General features: G+C 40.7%; 1 protein-coding gene across 5 annotated transcripts in view; it reads right to left on the bottom strand.

Moving 5' to 3' along the window:
- Positions 1 to 19976, bottom strand: part of PFKFB1 (6-phosphofructo-2-kinase/fructose-2,6-biphosphatase 1) — a 71725-nt gene that overhangs the window by 24066 nt on the left and 27683 nt on the right. For 4 of the 5 annotated variants that reach the window (XR_014239518.1, XR_014239519.1, XM_082376639.1 and 1 more), the window contains exons 3-8: positions 10755 to 10880; positions 6853 to 6961; positions 5943 to 6009; positions 4559 to 4633; positions 4060 to 4116; positions 2023 to 2144 (exon numbers count right to left, since the gene is read on the bottom strand). Coding sequence is in view for 3 of the 5 variants with exons in the window: in XM_082376639.1 (XP_082232765.1) it covers positions 2023 to 2144; positions 4060 to 4116; positions 4559 to 4633; positions 5943 to 6009; positions 6853 to 6961; positions 10755 to 10880 (556 nt within the window). In the remaining 2 variants the exon portion in view is untranslated. The remainder of the gene's footprint in view (positions 1 to 2022; positions 2145 to 4059; positions 4117 to 4558; positions 4634 to 5942; positions 6010 to 6852; positions 6962 to 10754; positions 10881 to 19976) is intronic. The other variant, XM_082376637.1, reaches the window with a different exon arrangement.

Below are 19976 nucleotides of genomic sequence, written 5' to 3'. Positions count from 1 at the left end.
CTCTTATGCATCCATCCTTCAAGAACCAGTACATTCACTCTCTTTAGACAGTTTTCTTTGAGCCCAGGATTATGTGAAGTCATTTAAATGTACTTCACATCAAAAGTATTATAGTAGCTAATGCTTACCCCCATCATGTGTAATTTAAAATACAAATTATAAGCTATATTAAAACATGAAGAAGTTCTACTGAGTTCTGGTTATATTTTTTTCTGTTTTGACTACCTTGATGCTGTTTTTGAAATACAAACTATTAAAAGCTTTCAAGAATATTTTTTCTTATTTTTGGTGGACTCTACCTTGCTGGTGCCCTAAATGCATGTCTAGTCTACCTACTGGGTAAACATGCTCTTCCAGACCTTTTCCTCCAAGTTGGACTGGGTCCCCTCTTCTGTGTTCCCCCACCCCACTTGCTTTACCATCCCCACAATTCTGGTCAACTGCATACTCATTGTCTTCCTCAACCAAGTGGGCATTCTATCAGAACAGAGATAGATAGCCCTTCCCTCTTTGGGTTCCTAGGGCACAGCTTAGGGGTGGGCCTTGATGCATGGATTGTAAATGTCTGTTGATGGAAAAACGATTAGATAAAACCAACTTTCAGAATCAGTTGTCTTCAGACCCAAACTGATTCATCAAACACCGAGTACCTGCAGCAGTCTAGGCCAAAGGCTAGGGGCTTTCTCAATGTTGTTCTTTCATTTTAGCTCCCCTCCTTCAAACTTCTTCCACCATATGCTACTATTCATACAGTGTCTTTGTGGAAATTTGAAAAAGTTTCCCCCACTCCAGTACACGTGTCTTGGTGAGAAAAGTAAGTGTACCCATGACCTGGCACGGTGAACAATATTCACAATTGTACACAAGGTCCTGCCCCTTGCCCTGAGTGTCTAAGCCTCATGTGACACTTTTTATGATATAGGGATGTGGGAGGAGGATAACCATGATGGAAGTTTGAAGACAAGAATTTGAGTATATATTCTGCTACTCACTCATTGTGTGGCCTCAGGTAAGCCCTTGCCCTGCCCTGGGTCTGTTTCCCCATCTAAGAAGTGAGGCAGTAACAATGCTCACCTCTGGGGACTTTGGTTGGACAAAGTTGGAATGATGCTCTTTAAACGTCTTAGGGTGGTGATGACTGTTAGCAGCCTCCTTATACTTGTTACTTGGAGCCCAAAGGGTCTGAGTGACCAGGGTCTCTTCTCATCACAATCCATTTTGAAAGAAAGTGAGGTTCTGGGTATACCCTACGTCTAAAACTCACATCTTCCCTGTACTGCCAGCTAACACCTCTCCAATCTTTAGTTGGTATTATGAATGAAAGTTTCATATTTTTCATGTATCTTCCCATATGTCAAAGCACTATGGAAGCTACCTGAGGATAGAACCTACCTCTCTTTCCCTTATTTACACCCCCAATGTACACCATAGCCCAAAGAATCCAAATACTTATTGATTGAAGGTGCATGCATGTTGTGAAAACAGACATGATTAAGAGACAGAATATGTGGTTAGAATCCTAGCTCTACCCTCTGACTTGTGGTGGAAGCTTGAGCAAGCGGTTTCAGCTCTCTAAGATGCAATTTCCTCTTCTTGAAAATTTATGATCATAAAACCTATTTCAGCCTCCTTAACAGGGATGCTGAGGGGATTCAATGAAACAAAAAAGGTGAACATGTTTGGAAACTGAAATGTCATCCATGTGTGAAGAATACTTTTGAAAACATAATAGCAACAACCACAGGAGAGAGGCATTTCCCCCCCTGAGATCAGGGTCCTAATATGTCCATATTGTTCAGGAAAACACTACTTCAAGCCTCTTATGAACAGCTTACACATCAAGGAATCACCACCTCATGGATAATTAGAGCTGGGAGGGCCCTTGAAGACAAATCAAGTACAGTTTCCTGATGTTACAAATAAAGTTGAGGCCCAGAGAAGGAAGGAATTCCTCCAGGTCCTACAGGACATCAAAACCGGGCTAAGGATCCTGACCTTTACTTTGGGGTTCTGGGTTCTTACCTGTCTAGTTCATCATCCAAGGGTTGGTAGTTGACCTCATAGCACTCGATTCTCTTTAGAAAGTCTTCCAGAACCTTTTCATGGTCACAGTCTATGTAATCAGGGCTGCCAAGTTTCACTTGCTGGAAGAAGGGAGAAAGACAGAAGAACCACGGGAGACAGAGACTCTGACAGTGCCCTTGGGAAGAGCCCTTAGAGGTCACTGAGTACAACATTCCTCATCATAAAGATGAGGAAGTTGAGACTTGGAGAAAGGGTCTTGCCCAAGTTTACAAAATCAGTCATTTGAAGAGAATCTGAACTGTGTTAACTCCTCATTCCTTATCCGTGTGTGCTCAAACAAGGTCTGTTACATTATATTCAGTTCACACACTGTTTAAGAGAAACATTTATAAGTGGCCTGCAAATTGTGGTGTGAGAAATGGTTGAAGAAGAGGAACAGGGGATCTTGGCCGGGGGTCATAATGGCTTACATGTATTGAGTGTTTACTGGGATAACATGGCATATATTGGCTTTAGATTTCTGAGGGGCTGGCAACTCCTAATCCCTTAATATATCTACCTTCTCCACCCACATTCCCCATCTCAGTGAATGTCACTGTCATCTACTCAAGTCACCTGAGCCTAAAATGAATCTGGGAGTCATCCTAGATGTGTCTCTTTCTATCATCCCCTACCTCTTAGAAGGTACCAAATCTTCCCCACTGTATCTTCTAAATATCTCTCCAACTGGCCTCCATTCTCTCTTTCCTGGATGCTCACTCTAGCTTTGTGACTGGTTACTCTGTCTATAGTCTAGTTACTTTCCCATACTAGCAGCCAGAAGGATATTTCTAACATGCACATCTGAATACGGAATTCCTCTGCTTGAAACCCTTCACCATTTCCTCACATCTTTTAGGACAAAGTATGAAATATTTTAGCAGGTGACTCATGGCTTGTTATGATTGGGCCCCAAATGATTTCTTCATCCTCCTCTCCCATTGCTCCTCTAGACCTCCACACACTTTGCTTTAGACAACCTAAGCTATTTCTAGTTCCCCATAGATGCCATAATTAGTATATGCTATTCCCCTATTTTCCATTCTTTACTTGCCAAATTCCTATGCATTCTTCAAGATGCAGGTCAGCTATTACCTTCATTGAGAAGCCTTCCCATGCAAGGTTAGGTCCTCAACACTGTGCTGCCACAGCCTCCTTTGTTTCTTCATCTCAGCACTGATCTCACAGAATTATGTCTATAAAATTGTCAGTCTCCCTCACTAGATTGTGAGCTCAAGGGCCAGGCTCTTCTCTATCTATTTCTGTCTCTAGTACCCAGAATGTTTCAGCCCAGGTGTATGTATTCAATTTATGTTTAATCAACAAATGGATGGATAGGTGGATGGATGAAAAGGAAAGAGAGGACTTGGACATATTCTATGCCTCAAGAGGCAAAATTAGGACCAATGAGTGGAAATTACAGGGAGGCAGATTTCAGCTTGATTGGACTGCACTTAATGAAGGGAATGAGCTTCCACACTGGAGGTACAAAGAGAAAATCTGCACAAACAATTAGCTAAGATTTCAAGTTTCTGATGAAGTGTTGAAGGATGTGACCTTTAAGGTCTCCTCTGTCCCTAAGATACAGTAATTTAATGAAATAGGGAACAATAAAATGTAGTGAGTGATCTAAATCTAGACCATATGCCTAGAAACTGTAGAAAAGAGCAGTGATAGCTCTGATATGAATTGTGGGGCAGGAAAAAGAGCTTTCAAGGCAGACATCCAGGCTTGAGGTCCAGTCCCAGTTCCACCTCTTCCTGGCTGTATGAACCCTTGACAACTTACTTCTCCTCTTGGAACCTTAGTTTCCTCTCCAATACTTAAAGAAATTTCACAGAATCATTGTATGCCAGGGTGGTCAGGGAATACTTCCTATAGGAAGTGGGAGGAGAAGCTCAGGGAAGAATACCTCCTTTAACTGCACAGAGGTGTTTCTAGGTATGATCCAAATCTGAGACAAAATAAGAAGGAAAGGTGACTGGTGCTCCTTACCCTGATGTTCTCTGCAATGACGTCAGGGTCATTACAAATGGACTCGATGAAAAAGACCTATAAAAGAAACAGAGGAAAGATTTCCAGCAAGGAATTATGTTTGGTAGGAGTCAAACATAGCTTGACCCCTTCTCAATGGCTCTGAGTCATCTTTAGAGGTATCTCTGACAACATAATTTTATACAGTGGTGCTTTCAGGATTCTGAGTTTTATGAGGCAGATTGGCCCTGAATTGTAGTGGTTCTCTCTCCTCCTTCCTCATACCCACCCCCACAGTATCAGCTTGTCAGCAATTATCTTCCATTGCCTAATGTGGCACCTCTTCTTTCCTGTTCTGTTCTGTTTTGCTGCTTCTAACTGTGATCTGGAAAGCCCTACAACTAAATTAAAATGCTGACCCTATGATCGCTGATTTGACATCTCTGCATCCCCTGGTTTGCCTTTCTTTGGTGTTTGTTAAATGAGTAGGCTCTAGGTAAGAGTTGGAGAGTTACTCTACCTTGTAACCATGTTCTTTAGCAAACTGCAGAATCAGTGACCGTCGTTCTCTGGTAGTGTTGGTGGCGTCAAAAACCTAGAGGCATACGATGAGATTGGTTTGCTCTGAATCTGGCTCTGATGGAATGCCTACTCTTTGACCATCCCTGTGCTAAGTGGAGGGCTTCCAGAAGGGGATAAAACTTGAACAGGGTTTTGAAGGATTTGGAAATGGCTTATATCAATTTCTCAAGCACTCATTGAGCCCTCACTGCCTGCCCAGAAATGTAGCAGACTCTGTAGACATAATAAAGCAAGAGGAAAATGGTGGGGTTTTATTAGGGTTATTTTACAGGTAAAGTAGCTGAGGCTTAGAGGAAGGGTTTGCCTTAACCAACGTCACAGAGAGAAAAACTGTCACAAACTCTGACAAAGCAGAGCTGGAACTGATTCTCTCAACTCCTAGGTGAAGCTTCCTCCTTCCCTATCACTTTGGAGCTCTTTGAAGCCCTTTTAGAATTTGCAAATCCCAAAGGTCTATGAGATTAAATTGATTAAATGTTTAGCTAAATCTCTAGAACTTAAAAATGTTTGTATTGCAGTCAAATTCTAGTGTAGTCCTGCTGAATTCTTGGGGATGGAGTGGTAGTGTATACTGGTTAAGAGTGTAGATTCTGGGGACTTCCCTGGTGGTCCAGTGGTAAAGAATCAGCCTTCCAATGCAGGGGATGAAGATTCGATCCCTGGTCAGGGAATTAAGATCCCACATGCCGCGGGGCAACTAAGCCCATGTGTCACAACTACTGAGCTCGCGTGCCTCAACTAGAGAGACTGCGTGTCACAAACTACAGAGCCCACACTCTCTGGAACCCGCGTGCCACAACTACAGAGCCCATGCACCCTGGAGCCTGTGTGCCACAACTAGAGAAGAGAAAACCCCCATGCCACAATGAGAGAGAAGCCTGTGCACCGCAGTGAATAGCTCATGCACCGCAATGAAAGATCCCGCGTACTGCAACAAAAGATCCTGCATGCCTCAACGAAGATCTCATGTGCCGCAACTAAGACCTGACACAGCCAATAAACAAACAAACAAACAAACAAATAAATAATTTTTTTTAAAAAAAGAAAGAAAAAAGGAGTGTAGATTCTGGAGCTATACAACCTGTATTCCAGTTCTGGCCTGCCGCCTTGGTAAAATATTTAATTATTTAATCTCTCTGCACGACATTCTTCTGGGCTATAAAACGGAGTATAATAACAATACCTATCTCGTGGGGGAGGGTGGAATTAAATAAATATGTGCACAGTGCTTAGAACAATGTTTAGAACATAGTAAATGCTCAATATATATTAGCTCTTCTCCATCCCAGCAGAAACCTAAGAGAAAGTGCAAATTTCTTTACCGCAACATGACCTTCCTCACAGCTGAGATAGTTATGGACATCTTTCAGGGCTGCTAGGGCACATTGCCTGAAAAAGATGAAGAAAGGAACAGAAACAACCATTATACCCAAGATGGGTTCCTCTCTATTTTTCTGCATTATCTTTTGCACTATCTCTCAGATGTCCTACATTAAATTATTCATCTGTTGAATATCTACAAAGGGTGTCCTATATTGTAGGTACTATGACAAGCACAGAGAGGTCACACAGTTGAAAATGGCTCTGTGTAGACATCATAGCTGCAGGTATAAAGTAACATACCCAGGAAAAGTTGACTAATGACAGAGCCATAATATTAAGGGCTCCAAACCTTGAACTAATAGCTCTCAAGCTGAATTGGTTCTTGAACCCAAGAAGAGCCTGAATATATGGTCTGTGAAGGAGAAGGCATTCCTGGCATATGTAACAGGGCAAGCACAGGTAAGAATGTGGAAATGTATTTATGCTTTTGGCAAAAATCTGTTTAGTGATTACTCTTTGCTGAATTCTATTAAGAGGATATGGATCAAAAAATGAGACCCAGGCTCTGTTCTGGAAGTGCCCAGAGTCTTGTAGAGGAGAGACAACTTGAGGTTGAATGGATGAGACTGGAGTGGGCCAAGCTACTGAGACTCTTATTTTAAATTCTAGGCTAAGTTTCCACTCTCTCTTGTCAGAAGTAGGAAACTGTTAAAAGTTCTTAAGCAGGGGATGGATATGACCAGAAATAAGCTTCGGTTAAGATAGTAGAAGGGCTGTCCTAACCACCCTTTGAGAGTCTAGATGAACTCTTTGTTAACCCAAGTCGCTCTGTCTTACTCCCCCATCATTTGAACAAAGGCCTCCCTCAGCCAGGGGGCAGCACAGGTCTTTAAAATATTAGGTACTCACTTCCTGATAAGTAGGGCCTCCATGTTGTCTGGGAGAAAGAATTCGTAGTTCTTGTAGCTCACTGCCTCTCGTCGATACTGGCCTAAATTAAACACTGAAAGCAGGAGCCCTGGTGAAGAGGTTGGGAAGATCCCAATGGCAAAATAATGTCCTTTCTGGGAGGTAGCTCAGAGGTAAAAGAAGGTATAGTTTGTAGCTATATAATATGTTTACAAAGCTTCATATTATGGCTACCAGCTCATTTACTCCTTACAACAACCCTGAAAAGTAGGAATCATCATTCCCATTTATAAATGAGGAAATCAAGGGAGTAACTCTCATAGTTAATAAGTGGAGAGCTGGAATTCAAACCCAGGACTGTTTGCTTCCAAAGCTGGTGATATTTCCACTATTCAATTTTATCATAAACTCCAAAACTTTTAATGCCCACAGTATTACTATACATAATTACTGTGTTCTGTACATTACTGCATTGGAAAGATAAAAAAATTGGGACCCAGGGAGTAAAATCAGTCATCAAGGGGCAAACATTGAGTCAGCTGGGGACATAACTAGACTGGGCCTCCTGAAACCTAGTCCAATGTTATTAATTTTCTGTATCAAGACAGAGAATCTAGATTTATTGCCTTCTTTAGGCCACACTTTCTCATTTGTAATGGTGAAAAATCAGAGAGGAAGGAAGGAAAGGGGGAAAGAGGGGATAATAGGCAAAGAGGTAATGTAATATTTTCTTCACTCATCCAATAAATAGTTTCTCATGTCTATTCTGTGAATCAGGACATGAGTTCTGGGGTATCAGAGATGAACCAGATCTGCATGATGGGACCCCAAGGAGCTCACAATCTAGCATGTAGGAAAGAGAGTAAACAGTAAGCCAGTAAACAGAGAGCTCTCTCCCAGTTTGTTAAGTGCTCTGACAGAGCCATGCAAAAGAGCAAGGAGGAAGGAAAGACTAACTAAGCTTGGGGTGATCTAAGATGGTTTCTTGGGAAAAGCAGCATTTGTGCCAGTCTTTATAGGAAGGCAGGCCTTTTATTAGCAGGCATGGGGTGTGGGAGAGGGGAACAAAGACATTCCAGGTAGAGGAAGAGTTTGAACAAAGGTATGGCATTGGCAGGAGGCAGAACATGAGTCATCCACTGTGACTGAGGCCTGTGAGGCTGTCAGGGGCTGACTGTGGAGGGCCTTGAATGATAGGCTAAGGAGCTTGGATTTAAACCTGCAGGCCAAGGGAACCCTTGGTGGCTATAGATATGGTCAGCTTTGCATTTGAAACATGGCTCTGAGGGCCTCTGTGCAAGTGGAGCAGGTGGGAAGCAGGTGCATTAGAGCAGAGACCCATCTGCCACCGTCCCATGTGCCCCTATGCTCAGCAGAGGCTCCTCAGAGCCTGCAGTCCTACAAGAACTACTCCTTCTTCCCTTCTCTTCTGCCAATGTTCTACTCCTCCCACAGGACACACCCAGCTCAAATACACCCTATCTGGAAGCTTTCACTGCCTTCTAGAAGGTGATTTCCTCTGTGAGGCCCCTCAGTACCCTGCTCTGGGATTCTTCAGTGACATGTTGTATTCTTATGCATCCCAGCCAGATGGAGAAATCTTCAAGGACACGTTGTGAATCTCATCCAGTTTTGCATCTCCAGTGCATACATAGTAAGGGTTTTGGCACATGGAAAACCACTGGGGAACTCTTCACCAGTGAATTAGAGAAAGAGAAAGTACATGAAGAGAAAGAAGAAATGGGAGAAGGGGAGGAGAATACCTGGAGAGAGGGAAGGAAGGGGGCAGAGAGATAGGGTGTTGGTATGGTCAAGGGAAATAAGAGGAAGAGCGTGGAGGAGAGTACAGGGCCAATGTGGGTTCTTTCTTCTTCCCATCAGTAGCACCAAGTATCAGACCTGCCACAGTGAGTGTCAGGCTTTGGAATCTACCAGATGTGGGTTCTTATTCTGGTTCCATCACCTAGTGACCATGTGCCTTTAGACAAGACACGTCACCTCTTGGGCATTAATTTCATCAACTGTGGAATGATGATAATACTAGTCCTTCCTACATGGGTGTTTTAGAACTTAAGAATAGAGTCTGTCATACAGAGTGAAGTAAGTCAGAAAGAGAAAAACAAATACCGTATGCTAACACATATATATGGAATCTAAAAAACAAACAAAAAAAGGTTCTGAAGAACCTAGGGGCAGGACAGGAATAAAGACGCAGACGTATAGAATGGACTTGAGGACACGGGGAGGGGGAAGGGTAAGCTGGGACGAAGTGAGAGAGTGGCATTGACATATATACACTACCAAATATAAAATAGATAGCTAGTGGGAAGCCGCCGCATAGCACAGGGGGATCAGCTCTGTGCTTTGTGACCACCTAGAGGGGTGGGATAGGGAGGGTGGGAAGGAGATGCAAGAGGGAGGGGATATGGGGATATATGTATACTTATAGCTGATTCACTTTGTTTTACAGCAGAAACTAACACAACATTGTAAAGCAATTATACTCCAATAAAGTTAAAAAAAATAGATGTGAGCTCTTTGAGGGCAGGGATCCAACATCCAACAAGGGCCTTGGCACAACTGTGTGCTCAACAAATAATTACTGACTGAGTGAGTAAGTGACTGCCCAAGAAGAACTGTTTTCCACACTGCGGAGCAGTGCTCCATTCCACAAGAGAGAGAGGCTAAGCACCTGTGTACCAGTGTACCAGTAAAGGAGGAACACAGTCCCAGTAAAAATTTTCAGCTAAGTTGATATACGTTAAAAGCATCAATATAGTCATTGGGGGATAAATAAGAACTTTTGGTAGACTTTCTTACATTTACTGATTTTATTCTGAATTACATATGATGCAGGAGGCACCCTAACTTTTAGAGTTTAGAGACTCTAAATGTCTTAATTTGGTCCTACTTAAGCAATAGAAATTAATATGATTTAGTCCCCTACCCCAGAGCAGCTCCTGGGGAGAGAGACCCTGACACACAACACACTACAACAACACACTACGTAACTAAGGTTGGCATAGAGGGGTCTGTAGGAAGCATTGGTGTGGGAGCCCAGAGAAACACAGTCCTCCTACGGGGAACAGAGGAATCAAATAGGAATGGGGATACAGGGTGGGGGATAGAGAAATCAAATGGAGAATAGAAAAGAATGATTGCTGAATAAGAGGTAGTAAGCAGAAAAGAGATCACATTGGGGAGAAAGGAAAGCTGGACGTAAGGAGTGAGGGAGGAGGCTGACAGGCAGGGAAGGAGACCCCTCTGGAGGCGGAAAGAGGCAGGATCACTTCCGGCTGGGGAGGGGGAGCAGATAGGCTCAGACCTAAGGAGAGGCTTGGAGAGAGCGGACGCCTTCTGGACAGGAGAGGTGAGCTAAAGTGCCCTGCTTTACTGAAGACATTGTGGGGGACTCCAGCCTGGGGATTTGACGTGCTTGACTCCACACACCCCTCAAGTTTAAAGAAAACCTTAACGTTGTGAAGAAATGGTAATGCTAATAAGAATCGTATTATTGGTGTAGAAGTAATAATAAAGGTAATAAAAGTAGTATGTTACTCATAGGGTTTTTTTGAAGTCTTACAAAAATAGAGCTCCTTGAAAACAGATATTTAATCTTTTTAGTTTTCTTATGCTTAGCACCTATCACCGTATTGGGCGCAGATTACGTACTTAAGAAATTGTAAAAATGTATGAGGTTAGTGGTGGTGGTGATGGTGGTGCTAGTAGTAGTAGTAGTAAAGCAGCAGCAGCAGCAGTAATAGTATTAGTCCTAATACTGGTAATAATGGTTTGAGACATTCCTGTACTCGTGGTTTTGCCCTTTTGAGGTCAGCTACCTTACTGTATTTTCCATCATTGGCCTATAGAGGGCTGTAGAACAAAGGGTTTCAGGGACATACCTTTAGTTGGTGTTCCTATCCAGTTGAGATATCGTGTGAGCTTCGTGGAGATGTAGGTCTTTCCTCGAGCTGGTAAACCCACCATTATCACCATCGTGGGGGAATTTGTAAACTGGGGTATGGATGCTGGAAGACAAACAGAGCCTCAAATCTTATCCCCAGGTTCACATGATATTCTGGTATCAACTCAGAGATGTAGAATTGGAATGAGCATCTCGCCCACCATTATAACAAGGAAAAAAAAAACCTGGAAAATTGCAAATTGTCCTCTCTTGAATTCATAAGCAAACTGAGATTGCAGTGCAAAAAGCTAACCCAAAATCTGTAGACACAGGCATCTACAGGGAGCAACAGGGCCCAGGTACTTGCTTATCTTTTGCAGACACTACTGAATAATATGTAAAGTCATAAGAAGATACAGCTAAAATTTGTTAATGAATTGCTAAAAGTTGGTTGTGTGTTAGTGTGAGATTGTGAAACCCCTGTGGGCTGCAGACATAGGTGGTTTTGAATCCTCTTGCAGACTTTCCCCCTAGGAACTCCACCAGGTGCTGGCAGGGAAGAATGAGAAGAACCCACAGAAAGATATCCTATAGCTCTGGTTTGGGGAGGGAAACAGAACAGCATCCATTGCTGAAATTGTGCCCAAAGCATTCTGCCTTCATACACTGCGGAACAAAGGCCTTAACCTTCACAGGGAAAGGCAATAAAACTGTAGTCTGAGCGCACTGGTGGAAATTCACTGCAGCTAGCAGAGAGGAATACCCAATGCCACTAAAACTCTGCCCAGACCAATCTACTCTATCTCCCCTAGGGAAAACAAGCCTTGCTCTGCAGAAGGAATGGCAATAGGAACTGAGGGCACAGGTGGAAACTCACCACAGGTGAAGGAGAAAATTTGAACAAATGCTCTAACCCAGGAGGGATAGGAATATGTGCTAGGCCCACAGTTATATTTAGAGGAGGGGCAGGAACATTTGGGAAAGTCACACCTCTATGACTCAGGATAAGCCTGCCTAAGACTGAGCCTTAATCAAAATAACATAGTATGTCCCTAGTCCCCTATTCTCCACTACAAGGCTAAAATAAATCAAGTAAAATAATAGCAGACTTTATTTTTAAAGAATGCAAGAGGTAAGTTGCCTCCAGAGAGCAGCACAAAGGGAAGAATCAAGGAAAGAAAAAAACGTAGTCTGAAGAGACAAAAAAATCATAAGGACAAGACTCAGTTATGACACGTGTTGGAATTTCCGACAGGCAATTTAAAATAGCTGTGATTAATATGTTAAATACTCTTCTATATTGGAAAAGTTAGACAACATGCAAGATCAGATAAGATAGCAGCAGGGGATAAAATGTATAAGAAAGAATCATATGTAAATACAAGAGAAAACACACATTAACAGATCTGAAGAATGCCTTCAGTGTGCTTATTAGTGAACTAGACACAGCTGAGGAATAAGTGAAATTGAAGCTAGAACAATAGAAATTACATAAACTGAAATGCAGAGAAAAAATAAAGGGTAAAAAAAGAAAACAGAACAAAACATCCAAGAGCTTTGGAACACTATCAAGTTAGAATACTAGAAGGAGAAGAGAGAGAGAATGGAGAAAAAAATATTTGAAGAAATAATTGCTGAAAATTTTCAAAATTAGCAATTGATATAAACCCCAGATCCAAGTATCTTAGAGAACACAAAGCAGGGTAAATAAAAGTTTTAAAAGAGCCACACCACACCCAGACATATCAAATTCAAACTGCAGAAAATCAGGCAAAATAAAATATTGAAGGCAGTCAGGGAAAAAGGGTGGAGGGAACACCTTACTTACAGAGGAACAAGAAGAATTACATGAGACTTCGTATCAGAGTCAATAAGCCAAAAATAGTGGAATGAAACCTTTAAAATATTGAAAGTAAAAACCCTGCCAATCCAATTCTAAATTCAGCAAAAATGTCCTTCAAAAATAAAGACAAAATAGAGACTTTTTTTCAAACAAAAATGGGAAATTCATCATCAGCAGACGTGTCTTATAAGAAATATTAAAGGACATTATTTAGGCAGAAGGGATATGATATAGGTCAGAAATTGGATCTACATAATTAAAGTAAGAGCATTGGAAAAGGAATACTTGAAGGCAAAATATATCTTTTTATTTTCCATATTTTTAATTGTTCTAAAAATAACTGACTGATGTGGAGAAAAGGGAACCCTCGTGTGCTGTTGGTGGGATTGTAAACTGGTTCAGCCACTATGGAAACAGTGAGGGTTTCCTCAAAAACTTAAAACTAGAACTACCATATGATCCAGCAATTCCACTTTTTGGTATTTATCTGAAGAAAACAAAAAACACTAATCACAAAAGATATATGTACCACCCTGTTCATTGCAGCATTATTTAAAATAGCCAAGATATGGAAGCAGTCTAAGTGTCCATCAATAGATGAATGGATAAAGAAGGTCTGTCATATATATATATATATATATACATATATATATAATTTATATTATATGTATACACACACAATGGAATATTATTCAGCCATAAAAAATGAAATCTTGACCTTTGCGACCACATGGATGGATCTACAAGGTATTATGTGAAGTGAAATAAGTCAGACAGAGAAAGACAAATACCATATGATCTCACTTATATGCAAAATCCAAAAAATAAAAAAAGCAAACAAAACAAAATGAAAACAGACCCATAGATGCAGAGAACAAATGGATGGTTGTCAGAGGGGAGGTGGGGGGTGAATAGGTAAAGAGGATTGAGAGGTACAAACCTCCAGTTATAAAATAAATAAGCCACAGGGATGTAATATGCAGCATAAGGAATATGGTTGATAATATTGTAATAATAATAATTTTGTATGGGGACAGATGGTTACTAGACTTATCATGGTGATCATTTCATAATATATGCAAATGTTAAGTCATTATGTAGTAAACCTGAAACATAATATTGTATGTCAACTATATTTCCAATTAAAACAACCTGACTGTTTAAAGCAATAATAGTAACAGTGTATTGGGTATTTATAGCAAATGTAAAAATTAAATGATTACAATAGTGACACAAGGGAAGGGAGTAAGATTGGGAATATTCTATTGTAAGGTACTTGGACTACATGCAAAACAATATAGTGTTATTTGAAGATGAACCCAACTATTTTAAACTGTACATTGTAAACCCTAAGGAACCACTAAATTTTTTTTTAAAAAGATATATAAATGATAAGTAAATAGAGGAGATAAAGTGGGATCATAAAAATACTCAAATAAAATAAGAAAAGTCGAAAGAGAGAGAGAGAGAACAAACAAAGAACAAATGCAATGAATAGAAAAACAGCAAGATGGTAGATTTTAATCCAACTGTATTAATAATCACTTTGAATGTGAATTTTCTAAACACACCAGTTAAAAGACAGAGATTGTCAGAGTGGACAAAAAAGCAAGAATCAACTAAAAGCCATCTACAAAACACATGCAGCTGGGTGCAGTTCTGGGACCTTCTTTTATCTCTCACTAACTAACTCGAATATAAAACCTTGATAGAATTCATGGACACCTATTTGAAAACTGAAAAGTAAATATAGGCAGATGGATTGGGAAAAAAATAGAGTTTGAAATACCACCTAAACAGTTATGAGTTCAACATTATTTTTTTCCCTCCAGCATCCTAAGCCTGAATTGGACATGATATGAAACCCAGAGGTGAGCATTGTTTAACAGACAGAGTGCAATACAGGAGAAGCCTTGATGTTATGGCCTAAGGAGTGGAAAAGAGAACTCCTAAATGTGAGAATGTGAGAATGTGAGAATGTGAGAAATTCCTCAGGTTTTTATTTACTCTACTTCTGTTTTGGTCCCACAGTGGGAGTAGTGACAGCAAAAGTAGTCCAGAAGCAAGAGTGGTCCATAAAGGGAACTTCCAGGAATCAAAAATCTCAGGGATAAGGTCCTTTCTCTAGGTGGAGCCATGTCATCAAGGGGACAAAACTAAACTTCATACTAATCTTTCCTCTCTCTCTCCTGCAACTTGTTTCTGGAAGTGATACTAACAAGAAAGTGGGTGGTTTCTGAACAGAGGACAGAAAATGGGAGCCTAGAGAAATGGAAAGTACTGAAAAACTATGGGAGAGGGAGCAGTTTAGAAAAGAAATTGCAAAAAGTGGTTTTGAACCGCTGGGTTCACGTTTGATCTGTGAGTGCTTTGATGTGACCCTAATTAGCCTACCAAAGATTTGGAAAGTGAATCATCCCAAGTCCCACACTGACCACTAGGTGGTGCACACACCGTACTGGTCTAAATAGTACTATGAAAGTTTCAAAAACTTAACTGATGTTGGAACCCCAATACACAGAAGGGTAAAACAAAAATATCAACCTCCATAGGATAAAAACAATACTCTTGTTCTCAAATGATATTAACAATGTCCACAATACAAACTAAAATCAATCAAGATACAAATAACTATGAAATATCAACTCACATGAAAAAAGACCATCAAAAGACATGAACGATGAGATGACACAGACAATGGAATTGTCTAAAATTATCTATTATAAAAATTCTTGAATGAGAGAGCAGATCAAGATGGCAGAGCAGTAGAATATGAATCTCACCTCCTCCCACAAATACATCAAAAATACACCTTCATGTGGAATGATTCTCACAGAATATCTACCGAACGCTGGCAGACTCAGACCTCAGACTCCTGAAAGGGCAAGAAAATCTCCATGTAACAGGGTAGGACAAAAGAAAAAAGAAAAAAAGAAAGAGGGAAAGAAATTGGGGCAGGACCTGCACACCTGGGAGGGAGCTGTGAAAGAGGAAAAGGTCCCACACCCTGGAAAGTCCCCTCACCTGCAGGGAGATCAGCCAGGACAGGGGGAGAGCTTCAGAGCCTTGGAGGAGAGTGCAGCAGCTAGTTTGCAGCAGCCAGAACAGAGAGAAACCTGCACAGATGGTATCGGAGCTACCTTGTCACATTATTCCAGGGTGCAGAGACAACAGAGGGAACACTGCCCATTGGGAACCCAAACAGGTATGAGCCAGGCAGAATTGGATGGTTCAACTGCAGGTATTCATTGACCTGCATTCACTAGTGCCTTCAACTACCCTCTAGGATATTTTCCATGATACCTTTCCTTTTCATGAAATGGGCCAGAAAAGGTATGCTGTGGAGAACCAAAAGAAGTGGTGAAGAGCAAGGGGTGTCACTGAACCTGGTAATGAGAACTCAGTGAACTGCTGGTCTGTTCCTGTCCCTCCAGAAAGCTGTACCATAGAATTGCGTGAAACCACCTGTTCATACTTCAGGGTTCCTCCATAAAAGAAGATTGGTTATGGGGGTTGGAGACAAGATGGTGGAGTAGAAGGACTTGAGCTCACCACCTCTCACAGAAACACCAGAATCACCACTAACTGCTGAACAACCATTAAAAAAAAAGATAGGAACCTACCAAAAAATATATTCTACATCCAAAGACAAAGAAGAAGCCACAAAAAGATGGTAGGAGAGGCACATTCGCAATTCAGTCAAACCCCATATCCACCAGGTGGGTGACCCACAAACTGGAAAATAATTATATTGCAGAGGTTCTCCCACAGGAGTGAGAGTTCTGAGCCCTGCATAAAGCTTACAAGTCTGGGGGTCTGGCATTAGGAGGAGGAGCCCCCAGACCATTTGGCTGTGAAGGCCAGTGGGGCTTGATCACAAGAACTCCACAGGACTGGTGGAAACAGAAACTCTACTCTTAGAGGGTGCACACAAGTTCTCATGTGCCCCAGGACCCAGGAAAAAGCAGTGACTTCAGAGGGGAGCCTGGTTCAGACATACATGCTGGTCTTTGAAGGTCTCCTGGGGAGTCAGGGGGTGGCTGAGGCTCACTGTGGGAACAAGGACAGTGGAGGCAGAGACTCTGGGGAGTATTCATTGGCATGAGCTCTCCTGGAAGCTGCCATTTTCGCAGCAAGACCTGGCTCTACCCAACATCCTGTAGGCTACAGAGCTGGGAGGCCCCAGGCCAAACAACCAACAGGGCAGTAACACAGCTCCACCCATCAGCAGACAGGCCGCCTAAAGTCTTCCTGAGCCCACAGCCACCTCTAAACACACCACTTGCCACAGCCCTGCCCACCTGAGGGACAAGATCCAGCTCCAACCAACAGTGGTCAGGCACTAGTCCCTCCCACCAGGAAGCCTGCACAAGCCTCCAGACAAGCTTCACCCAGCAGGAGGCAGACACAAGAAGCAAAAGAAATGACAATCCTGCAGCCTGCAGAACAGAGATCACAAACACAGAAAGTTAGACAAAATGAGACAGCAGAGGAATATGTTCCTGACGAAAGAACAAGATAAAACCCCAGAAGAACAACTAAGTGAAGTGGAGATAGGCAAAATACCCAAACAAGAATTCAGAGTAATAATAGTAAAGATAATCCAAGATGTTGGAAAAAGAATGGAGGCACAGACTGAGAAGTAGAAGAAATGTTTAACAGAGAACTAGAAGATATAAAGAACAAACAGAGTGGAACCATACAATAACTGAAATAAAAAATACACTAAAAGGAATCAATAGCAGAATAAATGAGGCAGAAGAACACATAAGTGAGCTGGAAGACAGAATGGTGGAAATCATTGCTGTGGAACAGAATAAAGAAAAAAGCATGAAAAGAAATGAGGACAGTCACAGAAACCTCTGGGATAACATTAAATGCACAACATTCACATTATAAGAGTCCCAGAAGGAGAAGAGAGAGAAAGGCCTGGGAAAATATTGGAAGAGATAATAGCTGAAAACTTCCCTAACATGGGAAAGGAAACAGTCACCGAAGTCCAGGAAGCACAGAGTCCCATACAGGATAAACCCAAGGAAGAACACACCAAGACACATATTAATCAAACTGACAAAAATTAAAGACAATAAAAAAACATTAAAAGCAAAAAATAATATGCAAGGGAATCTCCATAAACTTATCAGCTGATTTTTCAGCAGAAATCATGCAGGCCAGAAAGGAGTGGCAGGATATATTTAAAGTGATAAAAGGGAAAAACCTACAACCAAGTATATTCTACCCAGCAAGGCTCTCATTCAGATTCATCAGAGAAATCAAAAGTGTAAAGCAAAAGCTAAGAGAATTCAACACAACCAAACCAAGCTTTAACACAAATGCTAAATGAAATTCTCTAGGTGGAAAAGAAAAGGCCACAACTAGAAACAAGAAAATTACAAATGGAAAAGCTCAACAGTAAAGGCAAACATACAGTAAAGGTAGGAAATCATCTGCACACAAATGATATCAAAACCAGAAATTGTGAGGAGACTACAAATGCAGGATATTGGAAATGCATTTGAAATTAATAAGAGACCAGCAACTTAAAACAATCTTGTATATAGTATATATAGAGACTGCTACATCAAAACCTCATGATAACCACAAAACAAAAGTCTACAATAGATACATACACAAAAAAGAAAAAGGAATACAAACACAACACTAAGGATAATTATCAAACCAGAGAGAAGAGAACAAAAGAGGAAGGGAAGAAAAACACTAATAAAACAAATCCAAAACAATTAACAAAGTGGCAATAAGAATGTACATATTGATAATTACCTTGAATTTAAACAGATTAAATGCTCCAACCAAAAGACATAGACTGGCTGAATGGATACCAAAAAAACAGACCCCTATATATGCTGTCTACAAGAGACCCACTTCAGATCTGGGGGGACACACAGACTGAAAGTGAGAGGATGGAAAAAGATATTCCATGCAAATGGAAATCAAAAGAAAGCTGGAGTAGCAATACTCATACCAGACAAAATAGACTTTAAAATAAAGACTGTTACAAGAGACAAAGAAGGAAACTACATAATGATCAAGGGATCAATCCAAGAAGACGATATAACAATTGTAAATATATATGCACCCAAAATAGGAGTACCTCAATTTATAAGGCAAACACTAACAGCCATAAAAGGAGAAATTGAAAGTAACACAATAATAGTGGGGGAATTTAACACCCCACTTTCATCAATGGACAGATCATCCAGACAGAAAATCAATAAGGAAACAGAGGTCTTAAATGACACATTAGACCAGATGGGCTTAATTGATATTTATAGAGCATTCCATCCACAAGCAGCAGAATACACATTCTTTTCAAGTGCACATGGAACATTCTCCAGGATTGATCACATGCTGGGCCACAAAGCAAACCTTGGTAAATTTAAGAAAATTGAAATCATATCAAGCAACTTTTCCGACACAACTCTATGAGATTAGAAATTAACTACAATTTTAAAAAAAGCTGTAAAAAACACAAACACATGGAGGTTAAACAATATGTTACTAAACAACCGATGGATCACTGAAGAAATTGAAGAGGAAATCAATAAATACCTAGAGACAAATCAAAATGAAATCAAGAAGATCCGAAACCTATGGGACACAGCAAAAGCAGTTCTAAAAGGGAAGTTTACGGCAATACAATCTTCCCTCAGGAAACATGAAAAATCTCAAATAAACAATGTAATCTTATACTTAAAGCAACTAGATAAAGAAGAACAAACAAAACCCATAGTCAGTAGGAGAAAAGAGATCATAAAGATCAGAGTAGAAATAAATGACATAGGGACAAAAAAAAACAATAGAAAAAGTCAATGAAACTAAAAGCTGCTTCTTTGAAAAGATAAACAAAGTGATAAACATTTAGCGAGACTCAAGAAAAGCAGAGAGAGGGCTCAAATCAATAAAATTAGAAATGAAAAAGGAGAAGGTACAACTGACACCACAGAAATACAAAGGATCATAAGAGACTACTACTAGCAACTATATGCCAGTAAAATGGACAACCCGGAAGAAATGGACAAATTCTTAGAAAGGTACAATCTCCCAAGACTGAACCAGGAAGAAATAGAAAATATGAACAGAGCAATCACAAATAATGAAATTGAAACTGTGATTTTAAAACTCCCAACAAACAAAAGCCCAGGACCAGATGGCTTCACAGGCGAATTCTATCAAACATTTAGAGAAGAATTAATACCTATCCTTCTGAAACTATTCCAAAAAATTGCAGAAGAAAGAACACTCCCAAACTCATTCTATGAGGCCACCATCACTCTGATAATAAAACCAGACAAAAATACCACAGGAAAGAAAATTACAGGCCAATGTCACTGATGAACACTGACACAAAAATTCTCA

Source organism: Balaenoptera borealis, assembly GCF_965194805.1.
Source record: "Balaenoptera borealis genome assembly, chromosome: X".
Taxonomy (NCBI): domain Eukaryota; kingdom Metazoa; phylum Chordata; class Mammalia; order Artiodactyla; family Balaenopteridae; genus Balaenoptera; species Balaenoptera borealis.
The sequence above is the reverse complement of the archived record's forward strand: the minus strand, read 5'-3'. Positions and strand labels throughout refer to the sequence as shown.